Genomic DNA, 17,133 nt, shown 5'->3' with positions numbered 1-17,133 from the left:
TCTGGTTCCTCCAGCATGGCTCCACAGAGCACCAGGATGTTGGCAGCGGATCTTTCGGGTGCTGTGGGTTGCAGAGTGAGATTAGATTGGACTGGTCTGTCCTATGGTTTATAGTTCAGATTGTGATCTGGGGAGTCTGGAGGCTACAGTATGTCAGCAGCCTTGGGCTCTTTGCCTGTTAAGCCACATACAGTACAGTATGCAGCAGGCTGTGATCCTTGGGAGCCTGTGAGGTTGTCACCAGTTGGGTGGTGTGTAGTTTGTAATCAGTGTTGGTAAAGTCACCTGGTGGTGGTGTTGATGTTATGTCTGATCGATGTACGGTACACTACAGTCTGCTTCATGTAATTGATACTCATGTACTGAGGCTTTGACTACACTATGTGTTCCAGAATCCCACACTTCCATGGCACACTTAGTGACTCTTTCCATAAATTTGTATAGTGCCTTATAAGATTATTCCCTACACATCAAAAACTGGGTTACATTTTACTCTACATAATGCATGAACACCAAGATTGTACAAAAGCACTTGTTTGTCCATTACTATCTGAATATGATAGCAAAACAAACACGGATATCTCACCTACTGGATATCTCAGTTAGTTCAAAGCTTTGGCAATTACAATCCAACTGTTCTTCTCACGAGTTTCCATTGTTCTCGAGAGAACGTATTTATTTTTTGTTTTGTTATTAATGCTCTAATGCTCAAAATGAATTCAGGCTGAGTAGTGCTTAGAGTCACATGGGAATTGTAACTTTAATGTTTATTTACAGTACAGTACCAGTCTATGGTTTAGACACAAGTTTGAATTTATTTTCTACATTATAGAACAATATTGGAAATGTTTTAACAATGAACTATGAAATAACACATATGGCATTAGGTAATTAAGTAATAACAACAGCAACAACGACAGTCATTTGTTACTTTAAGACACAGAGGTCAGCTGTTCTGGAATAGGTCTTGCAAGAACATGTTTGTCAAGTGCATTTACATAATCCATCAAGCACCATGATGTAACTGGCTCTCACGAAGACCATCCCAGGAAAGCAAGACCAAAACCTATCTCTGCTGCAGAGGAGACGTTCATTTAGAGTTACCAGCCTCAGAAATCACCAATTAGCTTCAGCTCTGATAAGAGCCGTTATGAAGGCTTTACAGAGCATAAGTACAGTAGCAGATGCATCTTATCTCTGCATGTAGCCTTTATCATTGTTTTACAATGTAAAAAAGAACTAAAAAACAAAACAAAAAAAAAAACAGGAATTAGAAAGTGTGTCCAAACTTTTGACTGGTAGTATACTTTTGTCATGTTCTACACTTTTTATAAATAGGCTATATTAAAGGGGATCTCATTCAAACTTCAGCAGGCTGGCCAAAAAAACTGTCAAGATACAAGAAATTAGTATTAGTGGCCATTGCACAGTTCTGTGCCAACTGTCTAGTTTTAGATTTTTCTATAATCAGGACAAAAAAACGTTTAGATAACTATGGCTTCTCTTGTCAGATTATTAGATAAAAAATATGTATACCTGACTATGTGTGATGGAAAATTGGAGCAGTGTAGCATCCATGCAGTCATTCATTTATCTTCCGTGACAGTTATATCAGAATATTCTGATAACACTGGAAGTGTTGTGGGAATACATTCTGGGGAGGCTGCCAGTCCACTACAGAGCACTGTACATTTACAAATTCACACACAGATTTTGAGTCATGAGTCCACCTACTGTACGTGCATTGTGGGATTGGGAAGAAATGAGAAAAACCCACACAGAACACAGGGAGAACGTGATCGATCCAGGGACTCTGGAGGACTGCCGTCTGCACCACCATGCTGTCCTGTACCATGCAAAAACTAAATTGCTACATCTGAGTCTTCAGTTCCAGTACATATGGGTGTAATGATGTCATTTTTTTTAGAATCATTAAAATAACCCCTATAGATTAGGAGCATAGCAGGTCTTTCATACTCATATGCAACGAACACACGATGATGCACTGCATTGCAGTAAATCTGTATAATCTCAAATCTTTCGGTTCCATACAGAAAAGTATCTTTGTTTTAGTCTCCTTGTAAAGATATTCCACTGTTATAATAATAAATACAGCTAACTGATGCCATGACTCAACCCATACTTAACCCCAACCTGACCTCAGTACCTGAAAACTTGTTAGATTTTTAAATAAAAGCTTAAGTTTTGGTTTTAAAAAAGCATGCTTTTTTTCCCTCAAATGTATCTTCAGAGCTGTCAGCTATTCATCAAGTAATAAAAACATGCAACACCAGCTTTTGACAAAGTTTTCTCCCCCTGACACAAAGCCAAAATATCTCTCATTCATGTTTAATTCGATTGAATTCAGCTTCGAAACTTAATCTGGAACACTACGTTACTCTGACAACCATTCATCAGATGGAGGGGAATGCCATGCCACAGGACTCATCATTTCCTCAAGAGTTCCTCTCTTTCCAGCACCGCCTTGTCTCCTCAAGGCCTCCTCCGTAGCTCAGGCATTGTTCTCACGTCTCAGCCAAACGAGGACGAGGCAGGATATGATTTAGCTCAGACCTTCACTCGTCCTTCCTCAGCTCTTTCACTCCTCATTGTTCGAGAGCAATGAGGACACCATTGCGGAAAATATTCGTCTTTTACATGTAAATGCACTGATTTAAACTTTCTCCTCAAGGTCCTTTTTCCCAGATGTTAATTCTTTATTCTGTCCACTCATGCTACTTATTTGACCTTATAAATGTAACCGGCTGTGTCTTTTTTATCTAGAACCGTCGTAATGTTTTTTTAATCTAATTCGTCTGTCATCGTGTAAGAAGGATATCTTTCTCTTCTCTTGTCCTCTTTTTTTCTTTTTCTACCTTCTCCTCTTTTCTCCTCTCTTCTCTTTTCCTTTGTTCTCTTCACTTCTCTTCTTCTCTTTTCTCCTCTCTTCCCTTTTCCTCTCTTCTTTTCTTCTATTTTCTCATCTCTTCTCTTCTTTTCTCATCTCTTTTCTTTTGTTCTTTTTGCTTCTCCTCTTTTTTCTTCTCTTCTCTTCTCTTCTTTTCTCCTTTTATTTCTTCTCCTCTTATCTCTTCTCTTCTCATTTTGATTAAAAAGATTCCTACTAAAAGTCCTACTTCTTTATGACACTTAACATTACCCCACCTCTTTCTCTCTCAGGTATATAACATGTTTCAGCACCAGAGTCTGGGAGTAAAGCTGAACGTTCGACTCACCAAACTTGTCCTACTGCACTCCCGCCCAGTAAGTGTGACCTCTATCACCCCTCCTGACAGACTTGAACTTGTGAGCTTGTCATGCTCAATAAATCTTTCCATTACTGCAATCCACTTTTCTTCCTGATTTAATCGTGTCTCAGGCCTTACTTTGGGGTTTGCTTGCTTTTTGTGTGCTTCTTCCCCTCTTGCTTTTTGATTGCTTTTCAGGCTAAAGGTTTTAAAAATAATACTGAAGACTAGAAAGGCTGAATGTTGCATCACTGTCAATAATAGTGCACAACCAATAGCATAAAAGAAGGTTTTTCCAGTATAGATTATTCCCATTAACGGCTACCAATCACGGATATCAAAGAATATCACATAAATCCTTCCATAAACTTTCTACTCATGTGAAGTCTTGGAACAGCTGATCATGCTTTTATATAAATATGTTAAGATATTCTTATGAGTATTGCCAATGTTAATGCTTATTATGTTCCACCTACCACATATTAGTGTGTCATGTTGATTGAGTTGAGGATTGAAAGAACAAGGTGAGAAATTATGTTTGAGTTCGTGCTGCATCGGCCATGTTGATGACATTTTTTCCAGTGTTATTGGGTTCTTAAGTTCTAACTAAAAGATATTTGGTTCTACTGAGACGTGTCACCAGCCAGAGGTTCTGTATCCATAAGCCAACAGTAGGTTACAAGCCATGGGACAGATTAAAGCCATCTTTTCCTCTTGGAGCACAGGGTCAGTTATTCTCTGGCTTCTCATGGATTTGAACTCATGATCATCTGACAATTGGGAGAAACCTTAGACAGATGGATGACTTGGAAGCCTCAGACATCATCCTTAAAGTTAAAGCCTCTCTCTTTTTTTAAGCTTGAATTCTTGGGACCAAATGAGTAGTGGGCAGCTTTTCAGTACTCTTTGTAGCATGGACGTGTCAAGGTTCTCTCGCCTTTTCACGTCAATAGAATCCTTGTTGACACTTTAACGGCTGTTTCAATATTTCGTTCATCTCAAGGAAAGTTTGTTAGATGATTCCTTGGAGGAATCAAAGGAAATGCAAAGAGACAAGGAAATTTCTTTGACTACATCGTTCTGGCATTATGTGCATTCTAACTGAAGCATGTGCTGTTAATTACGTTGCTATTATGGTTGACATGATTGATACCATAAGAGAGTGTCGAAGGTGAGAGACAAGAATTACAATACAATATAGATAAGAAAAGTGGAGTCAAGATTTGCCGAGATGAATCCTTTCTTAGTAAGTCATCAATAACTGGTACCTTGCCATATGAATGCCTTACCTTAAGAACTTAAGAAAATATTGCAAGAAACTTTCCTCGGCATGCTAAACATTTTTGGGATATGAGCGACTGAGTTGCACCGGTTGCATGTACATCCGGAAGTCGTTCAAAACTTGTTTGCGCCAGTGGAAAGCCAATTTTAAAAATATTTTGTAAAGACATAGCACCATGGCTTCCAAGAATCTTATCCAGGCCAGCATCAAGAATAAAAAAGAGCCACTTTCAGTTTAGTTGGAAATTGGTCATATTGGTAATATTCTCTTGGATGGCTGGAACGGATTATCTGCATTTGCATTTTTTTTTGTGTGAAAATGCAGTTTGCAGTACGAAATTCTGCCTTAAGAACTTGCCTCTTTAACTGATTTAATTCATTGCCGGGGTACCACTGTACTGTATAAGGTTAGTTATTTCATTAGCAAAACGAGAAGAAAATAATTTTGGTCATTGTTTTCCAGGATAGCAGGATGTGTTATTAGGTAGTCTTATGCTGCACATATGCTGCAAATGCAAACAAATCAATCCAATTCATGTGCATTATTTGTATGAACTCAAAGTAAAGAACAATGTCTCTGCCCAATTCCATCTTTAGAAGAGGCTGAAGGTCGGCCATCACGGAGAGAAAACACTTGAGAGCTTCTGCCATTGGCAGCATGAAGAATTCGGAGGGGCTCGATATTTAGGAAATAATCATGTCCCAGGAGGCAGAGATGATCCACCACCCATAGACATCGCAGTTCTGGTCACAAGGTATGAATCATTTTTTTTTTTTTTTTCATTTCTGCTGAAGTTTACGTCTGCATTTTGTATGACATTTCTCATTTTTCCCTGACGCGCTTTTACTTTCCTTCATCATTTCACTCCTTTGATACTCGGCCTCTGTCAACACTGAGATGCATTTAAAGGATTAGGACACTTTTTTTCCCCCAGTTTATTAAGCCCTGACAAAATTCAGCCCCTTCAGTGGGTCAGTCATTATGGTACCTAATGCGCCTTTTAATTAGTAGTCCGTCAGCGAGGCAGGTTTGTTCTCAATCTTCCTCCTTTACCGCTCCAGCCAGTCGCTTCTGGCAGCCAAAATAGTTTGCTCTTGGTGTCCCTGTGCTCTGATAATAATCACAAGGTAATAATGCAGAAAAGAATTCTTTTGTTAAGAACGGGGCAGTCATGTTAGCCTGTCATGTTAGACTATCCATCTTCCTGGACATAAGGATCTAGCTTTTGCAGACGGCAGTGATAGACAGAGGGGGCTTTTGTTTCTAACATTGCGGGGTTAAATATGATCCACTGTGTCCAGCATAAGGGCCTCGCTGTGAGAGGATGCAGCGTGCAGGATCAACATCTGTCAGAGATCTAATGCCAAGATACTTTGGGCGGCAGGAATACAGGCGAATTACAGTGTGTCAAGGTGCACCGTCACTTTTTTTCTCCCCTGCAGCAAACTGTCTGCAGTCATTACTGATGAAAATCCTCACAACTAATTATTATAGCGTTGTAAGTCATAATCAATATTGTTTTTTACTGTTCGGAACAATATAATTAGACTTTGAGAAAAGATAGTTTGATTAGGCTAAAACAGTGTAATTCGAACCGTAGAGTTCATTTTTGTGTGTAATTACCTCAGTGCAGCCTGTCATTCGAAATCAGAGATAATAATTGAAATATGCAGTACAGATGGACGAAGGGGGCACACCTACACTAATTTAGCCCAGATTTCTGGCTAAATAGTGAAAAACCCAAACAACAGGGTTAGTTTAGTACAGTACATTTAAAAGACTATGTCTTCCAAAAAAATCTTAGACATACATAACTAATTTAAATCATGGTGCAGATTTATGCCAGATGAACCACAAAGAACAAATGAAAATGAAAATGCCTTCAAAAATTGATTTGTTAAGTACACCACAACACATTTGTGGTGGTCTTTAGCTGGCAAAAGTATGACATGTACGGTATGTTTCCAGTGATTCAGTCATTCGTCTCTGAGATTGATGCTGTGTAACTGGAGATTGGCGGAAGTGTCTTTGATTAAGTCTGAGACTGAAGGATGTGTCTTTGAGTCTAAAGGAACCCAAAAGAAACATCATTTCAAAGCTTCTAAAAAAGGAAAAGACCCTTGTTGTCAATGTTGGCTTATGTTGTGGAGATGGCTAAAATTCCGGGTAATTCGGTTTTTCTCGCACGGTTCAAAGACATGTACTGTAGAGTAGGCTAATTTGCATTTGTGTGTCCTGAGATGGATTGAAAACCTGTCCAGGGTGTACCCTGCTTCATGGCCAGAGACCCCTGGGATAACCTCCAGGCCCACCACACCCCTGTACAGGATAAACTGTATAGAGAATGAGTGAGAGAGGGGATGTACAGTAGCCCCAATTAGTGTTAACACACTCTTATGTAAGATCATTACTCACTCACTCACTCACTCATCGTCTATACTGCTTTATTCTGTATACAGGGTCGCGGGGGGCCTGGAGCCTATCCCAGAAGACTTAGGGCACAAGGCAGGGTACACCCTGGGCCAATCCATCGCAGGGCCCACACACACACACATACACTCACTCCCACACTACAGGCAATTTGGAAAAGTCTGTGGAAGAAAACCAGAGTACCCAGAGGAAATAAGATGATTTATGTAATACAGTGTATTTTTTTTATACAGTGTATGTAAAAGGGTGATAATAGTGAATATTTTTCTCCAAAACTTGGGTAGATTCCTATCCGCCACACACGAGACCCAGCTGACAAAGAGCCGGAGGCTGTCATCTTGGCCTCAAGCTCCCCAGATCCCAGTACGATCGAGCACACTTTGGATGCACCAGACAAACAAGTCTGATCCATGGTACCACCCAAAGTATTGGCTGCCAATGTCCTGGTGCCAGACACCACAGCACACACTCGGAGGCCCCGCAGAGCAAAGGGAAACGCAAAAACGAAGTGCTTTTGATGTTAATGGATTAAATGTCATCGCTGATCAATGTGCGAGTCGTACCTTTATCATTGCATTTGTTTCCTTAATATTTGCCTCTTATAGATTCAGTTAAATTGAGATGAGAATCTTGGGAATCCTCGTTTTCAGCACAACTTCATGGACCTCATCACCTGTTAGTCCATCCAACATCAGAGCTCAAAATAAGATTTTGGTTAAGTTAAATTACAGTGTTAGGGTTTACCACTACTGCCCACTTGCAGCATGACCCTGCCAAGAGGAATTAGAAGGGGAAGCAGAGTAGACGGATTTAGCTTTGCACCATCTGTGGCTCTGCACTCATTGGTGCTGGTGAATGGAATATAAATGTCCAAGGCATGCGAGCGCTTTTCATCCACCTCCTCCTCCTCACAGTATCTTCTCATACTCACTGATTGTAGTGTTTGAAGCGAATTTAAATCATGCTAATCTTTTTAGTATGTTCTGTGCGAATGTTTCAGTGAGCAAGGTAGAAAAGAGGAAGAGCAAACCTCGGTGGAGACTTAATGCGTGTTGGAGTAATGTCCTGACTGCTGGTGAGAAGGAAAACAGCAGATTTTACGAGCATCTCAGATGTCAAATGTTTTCGAGAGGGAGATGCGCAGTCTGGTATTGATTTGGCAACTCAAAGCGATACAGCCTTTGGATCTGTTTGAAAGCTGTCTAATGGATGACAGGAGTTAAGGGGGTGAGGGGCCATCGCTCTCTTCTTAGAAAGTTTCTGGATTGTATCCAGACCTGGCCTTGGTCCCGGTAGAGGTGCCTGTCTATGGCTCAAATGTTCTTTCTCTCTTTCTAGTTCTATCACTTTTCGTGTCTGCGTATCTTGCCCGCTGGCCTGTTTGCGGTCATGTGTCGTTTCAAAAAGATGACATGAAGCTATTGACACCTTGCTAGGTCATGGAGCAGCAGGTCGTGGGAAAATGGTGCCTTCAGGACTGTCCGCTTTTCACATTTCAGAGAATTAAGCTGATTTTCAGCCTAAAGACTTTGGCTTTACAGGACCACCATGCTAGCATGAAAAAAGTGGTGGGAAAATGAGTTCCAACTTTCAAGTATGATATTTATTTGAGATATTTTAAAGGTATTTCATGGATGTTAAACAATCAAGTCTGGTGGTACAGACGGTACAGAAATAGTTGGAAAATTAGTTGCTCTGTTTTGCTGGGTGGTTGATTTGTCTTTTTTTACCGGCCTAAAAATCTCACTTACTTACATATAATATTGAACAAAAATGTAAATATGATGTTACAGTAGCGTAGTAGTTAGCACTGTGGCCTCCCACCTCCAGGGTTAAAGGGTTTGATTCCTGCCTCGGCTCTGTGTGTGTTCTTGGTGAGTTTTCTCCGGGTACTCCGGTTTCCTCCCACAGTCCAAAGACATGTCGAGTAGGGACAAATGACTGAGTTTCAATTGGATGCCTCAAACAGAAAATGAAAATTCATACTGATTTAATAATTCTTACTATATTACTGAGGATATGGAAATGTTCAAGAAATCACACAAGTGGGTCCCTTAGTTAAAAAAACACACCTTTTTAACTACAGTGTATAACATGGGGTTAAGAAACATACCCGCTGTCATGCTTCACACATTTCTGTCCTTCAGTCTGTTGAAAAATATGTTAACATAATGTCTGTTTTTGTCTCTTTTTTGTATTTTTTAGGACAGATTTTTGTGTCCACAAAGATGAACCTTGTGACACTGTTGGTGAGTAACTGCATTACATGATTCTTGTACTGTATTTACAGCTTGAATGACGCAGTGCTAAGATTTCAAGCTCCTTCTGTTCTAAAATGGCAAAAATCAACACTGGTGTGGCGTCAACTCGCAAATTCTTCTGCTTTCTTTTAAGAAGAAGTTTTTTCTTCTTATTCGTTCTTATTCAAGTGCAAAGCCGGACATATGAGTTTAGGAGGATGGATAACCAGTGGACAACTCATACATTTCTTAAGTAAGCAAAATCTGATATACGCTGCCCAGTCCAGTGTTTTCGATTACCTGAAAATTGAATTGTCCATACATAAAATTGATAGCTAGCATGTAACATGTATGTCTAACTAGTTAGATAGTTAGTGCATAAATACAAAGAAATATACTGTATGATCATGTAGCATGTCGTGTTTGCACCGTTGATTAAAAAAACAGCAAGATTTTGGCCAAAGTTCTGGCTGGTTAATGTGTTCTTTAATCTACACATCACACCAGTTGATTTGTTTAACCTACTTTTATGCTGGGAAAATCTGAATTAAAACAACAAAAATCCCAGACATAAAGTCTGGGCTACTAATTTTTCCATTCTTGTAGACATAATGCTGAGCTTTCATGACAACCATGCTTTTTATGCATGTGTGGTGAGCAGTGGAAAAAAAAAATCATCTTTGTTATCTTTACACTCAAGTCGTCCTGTTAGAGCTTTATAGAGTACATTGTGTTACGCCGACAAGACAGCCATCTATAGAAAATCAGTCTCACATCAAGGAGTCTTCATTTTAAACATGTGCTCCAGTTGCACCCCTTAACAATCTGTACTTAGGTTCTGGTTTCATCACCATAAAGGTTCAGGATTTATGACCAGATTAGACTAAGCTACTCCCCAGCAGGAATTTTTAGTTAACAAAATGTTGTGGTTACATTCATTTGGCGACATTACAGGGGTTGGGTCAATGCCGGTATTAGGTTGTATTTAAACATTAAGTTGATTAAATGACATTGGAACAACAGTGACTACATGATGATGCATTAACTTTGAATAAATGGCCCTAACACAGTGTTGCAAAAAAACGATTTTGAGACTATATTAATACCATACTGATAGCCTGACTCTAAACACTGCAATAATAACATTGCATGCTTACTACTGAACCGCAAAGAAGAAATAGGCTGTTGATGCTAGTAACTACATACATCCCAGGAAGCCACGCAAAAAATACTGGACACGAGAAATTTGTGGAAATATTATATTTGAAAACAGGCCAAACAAAAAAGAAATCTAAATGTCGAGATTTGTTTTGTGAAGGCAAATGCGACACAGTTTAGATTCTGTGCAAACACCATATGACAGTACAGTAATTGCAGTGGATTTGCTCTAACTTTGGTAGGATGTAAAACATTGTGAATAACATTTATGAATGAAGATTGAATTCAGTCTTGTGCCACCAGGGCAGCTCTGCCCCCTCTGGGCATGACTCCACAAGACCTCTGGGCATGTGTTGTGGTATCTGGCACCAGGATGTTAGCAGTGGATCCTTTGGGTGCACTGGGTTGCTGGAGAAGGCCTCCATGGGTCAGATTTGTTTGCTCTGCACATCCCCTGGGTGCTCGATTGGATCGAGATCTGGGGAATTTGAAGGCCTTTTTGCCTAATAATGCCCCCTGCACAGCAAGCATTGACTTTTTTTCATCGATTTGTGCTACACTGGCTTTTGTGTGGGATTGGACTTGACATGCTGGTCTTGGGTCCCTACAGGCATAAATAAGCCTTGGGTGCCCATGATCCTATCACCATATAATTGCTAATTAGTGTTCTTCAATTTACCGGGCGGTTGTGATAGTGTTGTAGCTGATCAGTGTACTTTGAACAACAATGCTGTCAGCCTTCCTTCATAAAACAAAGCACACACTATTCCTAGCTGGTGGCAGCTGCTTCATTCACGACCCCTCTGTGGGGAGCATTTGGAAACAGTGAATAGTTTTCCCTTACTGCACAGAGAGACAGATGTCTCAAACTTCTCCAGTCCACCCAGTCTGTTCACAGAGAAAAATCTCTGCACTCTGAAATGTGTACGTCTTGAAAATGAGGAGTTGCACACTTGCCACCACTTTTTCCAGAGCTGTTCCCCATGGATTAAGAGATGTGTAAAAAAAAAAAAAAAAAGAGGGCATTGGTTGGAATCTGGCATTTCTAATCGCATGTAGGAGCATTGTTTGGAGTGTACCCTTCTAGAAATGTGTGAATAAGAATAGGGTGAAGGCAGAGAGTGTCTTAGTTTGTACAGTGCAAGCACAAGGGCTTAAACCAGCTAAAGGAAAGCATTGTCGGAACCTGAGACCTCGACTCGAACATAATTGACATGGCATGATGGAACCGGTTCAGTCACAGTGGTGCTATTATGCAGACACAAAAACACAGCGCTCTTGAAATAGCTTGTCTGCATGGACGTCTCTGCTTCTGGGTGGCCAATTTTCCCTAAAGGGAGGAATGACAGACAGAGACGCAGCCGACCTTCTATAGTATGAGACCGCTAACATTACCCTGTCAGGACACGTTAAACAAATCCAGCCATTTCCACTTCATATTCCCACTACCTTTGTTTCTACTTAAGACATATATATTTTGGATGATCAGGATTATGCTGTTTGCCAGCTGTTTTACTCTATATGGCAGTCTACATAGAGTTTAGAATAACAGCTTGGCCCTTGTCTGGCAAGACTCCATTTGAATGACAACAATCGAGGTAAAGAGCTAAAAATTCACTAAGGCCCCATCATGGAACAGGACCAAAGCAATGAGCTCATAGATATCAGGTGCTGGAAGTGTTCTCTTAGAAAACACATGACTCACATTTTATGCAGCAGGCCATTTTTTAGTAGTGGACTGATTGAGTTTGACTGTGAAATCTTTTGAATTTTAAGTGGTAAATTGGTTAATGTTACTGTTCCACAACAAACAACAATATCTTTTTTAAGAAATCCAAAACTCTCCGCATGCAATATTTTCCATGACCTGCCTTTGCATGCTGCATATTGGTTCTTCTATTTTTTGACATAATATATGCATGTCATTGTTGCTTGCTTAATACCTTTAATACATCGTTTAATAATTCAGGTCTGCTTCATTAAAGAATGCTGAAACCTCTGCAATGAGTTTTTACATTTTTAGCCAATGCACACATGCAATTAATTTTCTTTAAATGATTTATTCCCAGGAAACATACAGTTTAAGATGATTTTAAATCTAATGAAAATTGAGTATGAATCTTGCACTATAGAAAATTTAATTAGCGAGATTCCTCCAGTCCTTGAAATGGAGAAAAACACTGTAAAACAACAAACCAATGAATGATTTTACAGTTAAACATACAGTAGCTTCCCTTTACACTTGGATGTTATTTTAACTTTATACACTGTAGACTATTTTACTAAAGCTCATTGCATGACTTGTAAAGTCATGCAACCACAACCATCAAGTTGCCACTGTTGGGCCCTTGAGCAAGGCCCTTAACCCTCAACTGCTCAGATGTATAATGAAATGTAAGTCGCTCTGGATAAGAGCGTCTGCCAAATGCCCAAATGTAAATGTAATGTAAATGTAAAGGTATGTCTATCTTTTTAACCCCCCAAAAAGGCAAAACAATCCAATAATTATTTAGAGAAAGTTGATTTACAGTAATATGCTATAGACAAGTAACATTGTAGAATGTATCACAGTATTGAACATTATTACTGTAATTTAGTGTAAATCATATGATAATTGACAATATTGTAAAATGTTGCTTTAAACATTATTGCCCACATTAATTGGCGCTCTGGTGATACGATTATTTTAAAGATCCATCCATCTCTTGCCTCCCCACTTATCCTGTGTAGGGTGATGGAGGTCCTAAAGCCGATCCCGGGGAACTCATAAGGCAAGGTACACCCTGGTCAGGGTGCCAACTAATCACAGGGCACATGCTCAATCATATACCATGGGCAGTTTGAAAATGTCAGTGTCTTTGGACTGGTGGTGAAATTGGAGTGCCCAGAGGTAACTCATGGCGGTAAAACATGCAAACTCCATGCACACAGAGAATTGGCAAGATTTGAACCCCCAACTGTGGAGGTTGTAAGGCAGTAGTGATGACCATTAAGCCACTCTGTCAGTTAAAAGTTAAATATATTTATATTTAAATTTTTTTAAATTACAAATACACCTTAAAAGTGCTGAGGGTATGGATTGCAAATTAAAAACTGAACAGTGGTTTTGGAATGTACTACGATTATTGTTTTGTCTGGTCAACTTCATTTCATGTGTAAATATATTCTAGATGTTGTAAAAAAAATGGGATGCACAAGTGGACGAAAGTTTACTTTTACTTTAACTGGAAGTTTTTAGTTAAATGGATAATATCAATCTGAAAAGCAGGGTAATAGGTTTTTTGTAACCATTGCAGTGGGTGATGTCGTAAAATCATCTACTGATTTATGCAAATTTTTTCTTCAATCCTGTGACCTTTTAATCTATTTGATATACATTACAGAGTAGGCTTCAATTAAAGTCCTTAGCTTTTCACAGTGCATCACATAACTAGAAGAACTGCCACAACTACACTTAATTGATTCACAACCAAGTCACCAGTCTGAGAATTTCTGGCACAACCTGTAAACTGCAGTGAACTAACAGTTTGTGGACGAAGAGTGGATGAACATTTTGGCTTTTTTTGTTGAATTTGTTAAACCTTTGTGTCTATAGTTAGTCAATTCCAATTACTTTTACAAAGCGTTGTGCGTCTCTCACACTACAAAAAATTACATTTTAGCACGTGAAATATTCTTGAATCTAGCTAAATCTATGGTAATTTCTAAAATAAGTTTCGAATATAAGATCATAATGTTATTTCCAGTCAAAAGTTACTAAAATTATAGGTGAAATATACTGTACAGTATATCCTCCAATATAACAAGAAATGTTTGCTTGATTTGATTAGAAATAAGCTTTACATTTCTAGCCTTATATCTGGTTTGCTGTAATCTTATTTTAAGAAAGTATAGATAAATTGAACTATAATATTAAATATTATTGAACAAAATATTTCACTTACTAAAATATATTTTTTTCAGGGGCACAACCTAATATTTTTAAAAGATCTAGATGTCCACCACAGTGAACATGTACCTGAATGACGAAAAGCATTTATACATCAAACTAAGAGCTTTATTGAACGTCACCTCTTGTGGGGCCCTTTAATCAGGCAGATCTCACCGCCGTAATTACTGACTGAGGAATTCCCCTTTTCACACTAACAGGAAAGATTTTCCAGAGTCGGGAATGTCTCATCATTTAGTTTTTAAAGATCAAAGCTATCTACAAGGAGATGGGGTTTAAATAAGGCAAGATAAGCTCACCCCTGAGGGTGCTAGTCTGTACTAGATGTACTGTACATGTAGACAGCTGTCTGGGTCTTTAAAATCATTTATCTAGCTGTGTACTTTTTGTCACAAACTGATGGTCAAATCAGATTTGGTCAAGTATAACCTGGTATAAAAATTTAAGAAAACGATTAATTTTGTTAGGGCGCAAGGGAATTATATAATTTCTTCTTCTGTTAAAGCGATTTGCCGAGTGTCTCAGTGACCGCAAAATAGCTGTAAGGTTCTTAGGGTTTCTGAATAAAATCTTGTTTTGGGGGTCATTTAGATGGACTGTTTCGACAATATACAGCTAAAACTTGATATTGGTGCTAAAAAGTGTCTTAACTAGGTGAGAAAGTAAATTTTCGGATGGAATCATAACACAATTTTTCATAATACTTAATGTTTCTTATCTCCGGATCCATGCTTTATTATTGTAAATATGCATACACATTTATATTTTTATCAGATAAAAAAAAACACATTTGCTAAATACAATTTCATGCCCTTTTATGTAGTGTCCGTAACGTTTTTTAATAAAAATATTTTAATTATATTTAATTGTTAATAACTTAATTGTTATTCAGATGAAACTTTTTTAGAAACCAATTTAGATTTTACATGAAAAGACATAAACATAAAAATTTTTTACCATTGTTACAGCCAGTTCTTCATTTGTTTTTCAGTTATTGAGCACAACTCTTCAGCTGAATAGGCTCAAACTTAATTGACGTTCTTGTAGGAGGTCACACCTCAGCCGGTATGTGTAGTGCAGCAGGCTTTGCTCTCTCACATCAGAGCCTTAAAGAAAACTATTTAATTTTACTTTCTAAAAAAAAAACAGTAAAAACTCTCCAACACCCTGATATAACCCTGGCTGCTGAATTCTTTTCACACACTTTAAACTTCTTCTGATTATCCTCAATCCTAATTACTTACTGTGTTCACTTATGTGACCTACTTTATAATTGGTGTAAAAAAAAAAGGATGAACTAATTTAATCATTCCTTTTCCCTTGTCTGAGTATGAACATATCGTAACGCAGATGAGGATTGTTCGGTTCCAGCAAGAGCCTCTCTGTGTACCACATGTCCATTTTACATCCATCATGAAGCAGTGATGTACTTAGCTGCAGCTTGCTCCTGAAAGCCTTTTTAAACCCGCGTGAGCTCCCGTAATGCAAACATACAAATATGAAGTTAAAAAGTGGACGAAAACATCTGAGAACACAGAATTACAAAATATAAAGGTTAAAAATACACTGGAAAGGAGAGTCAAGACACCTAGGCCTCTGGGGGCCCACACAACATTTCACGAACAACCTTTGATCAGCACTTGAAATGAATCACATTCACCTTTTCATGTCTTGCCAGTGACATTTGGGATTTGAGTGTAATAGCTACAGCTTCCTTTCCTCTGGTCTTTGCTTCTACTTAGCATATAGGGAAGAGAGTCAGCCCTGGGAAATATAGTGCAACACAGGACATGGTGTAATCTGACATTTGCTTCAGTGAAGCACCTCCCTGCTTTCATAAGCTCCCCTGCTGGCTGGGTTTATCCTGAAGTTTCCTATTCTGTGAAGACTGTTAGTGCTGACGGTGTATGAGGCGTCAGCATAATAACCTCAGGCTTGCGACCAGGCTGTCAAGCTGTTTGGAGCACTTTGGTCTTCATTTTGGCAGCTTCTTCAGAGTGACTCTAGCTGTGTGTTTGTGTTTTTTTACATTCATGCAATTTTACATTCATATTAATTCACTTGGCTGATGCTGAAGTGACTAACAAATAAGGCTGAACCAAGTCCAGGGACAGCGCAGTGACATCAGTGGATGTCCACAACAAAGATTTGGTTGTCTCTCTGACTAATTCCCCCGCACCCAGCGACTGGCTTTTGATGGACGTCTTTCTCTGGGCATTTTTCAAATAATGGATTTCATGGTGCGCCGCAGGAGCTTCAAAGTTTGGGATGTTTTTTAATAAGCATGATGGATACTTTTCCAGAACTTGTTCTTGTAGCTCTTTGGTCTTCATTGTGCTATTTGTTTAGTTATGCTTTCCTAGAACAAATATATTTATACTGAGATTACGTGACACATTAATTGCACACAGATGAAATGCATTAATCTAATTAAGTGTTTTCTGATGGTTACTGGTTTCACCAGAACTGATTTTAGTTCTGTAATGGGGTAAATACATAGACTTTGTTCACAAGCCTTTACAAGCCACATCGCTCTGTTCAGATTTTTTTTTGTCAGATTAGATTTGCATGTTGTGTCAACCCACGTTTATAATTGCAAGTCACTTTTATCCGACTCTCTTGTGAACACATCTGTCCTCTAAAACGGCACACAAGCGCTCACCGATTTTTGCTCACTTTGCTGGAGTTTAACTACACGGCTTAAAATTTCTATTGCATGATCTTCACTTTTGAAAAAAATATATTGTAGATGTTTTTTTCGGTAATATTTTCATTACATAAACTGTGAGTGGCAGTTGTAGTTATTTGGTTATAGGCTTGGTAATG

General features: G+C 38.8%; 1 protein-coding gene across 5 annotated transcripts in view; it reads left to right on the top strand.

Moving 5' to 3' along the window:
* The window catches only part of adamts17 (ADAM metallopeptidase with thrombospondin type 1 motif, 17), a 151,894-nt gene that overhangs the window by 25,352 nt on the left and 109,409 nt on the right, over positions 1-17,133 (top strand). For 4 of the 5 annotated variants that reach the window (XM_053512464.1, XM_053512461.1, XM_053512462.1 and 1 more), the window contains exons 5-7: positions 3,181-3,264; positions 5,127-5,284; positions 9,166-9,209. In XM_053512464.1, the coding sequence (XP_053368439.1) occupies positions 3,181-3,264; positions 5,127-5,284; positions 9,166-9,209 (286 nt within the window). The remainder of the gene's footprint in view (positions 1-3,180; positions 3,265-5,126; positions 5,285-9,165; positions 9,210-17,133) is intronic. The other variant, XM_053512463.1, reaches the window with a different exon arrangement.

Source organism: Clarias gariepinus, chromosome 15, assembly GCF_024256425.1.
Source record: "Clarias gariepinus isolate MV-2021 ecotype Netherlands chromosome 15, CGAR_prim_01v2, whole genome shotgun sequence".
Lineage (NCBI taxonomy): Eukaryota > Metazoa > Chordata > Actinopteri > Siluriformes > Clariidae > Clarias > Clarias gariepinus.
The sequence above is the reverse complement of the archived record's forward strand: the minus strand, read 5'-3'. Positions and strand labels throughout refer to the sequence as shown.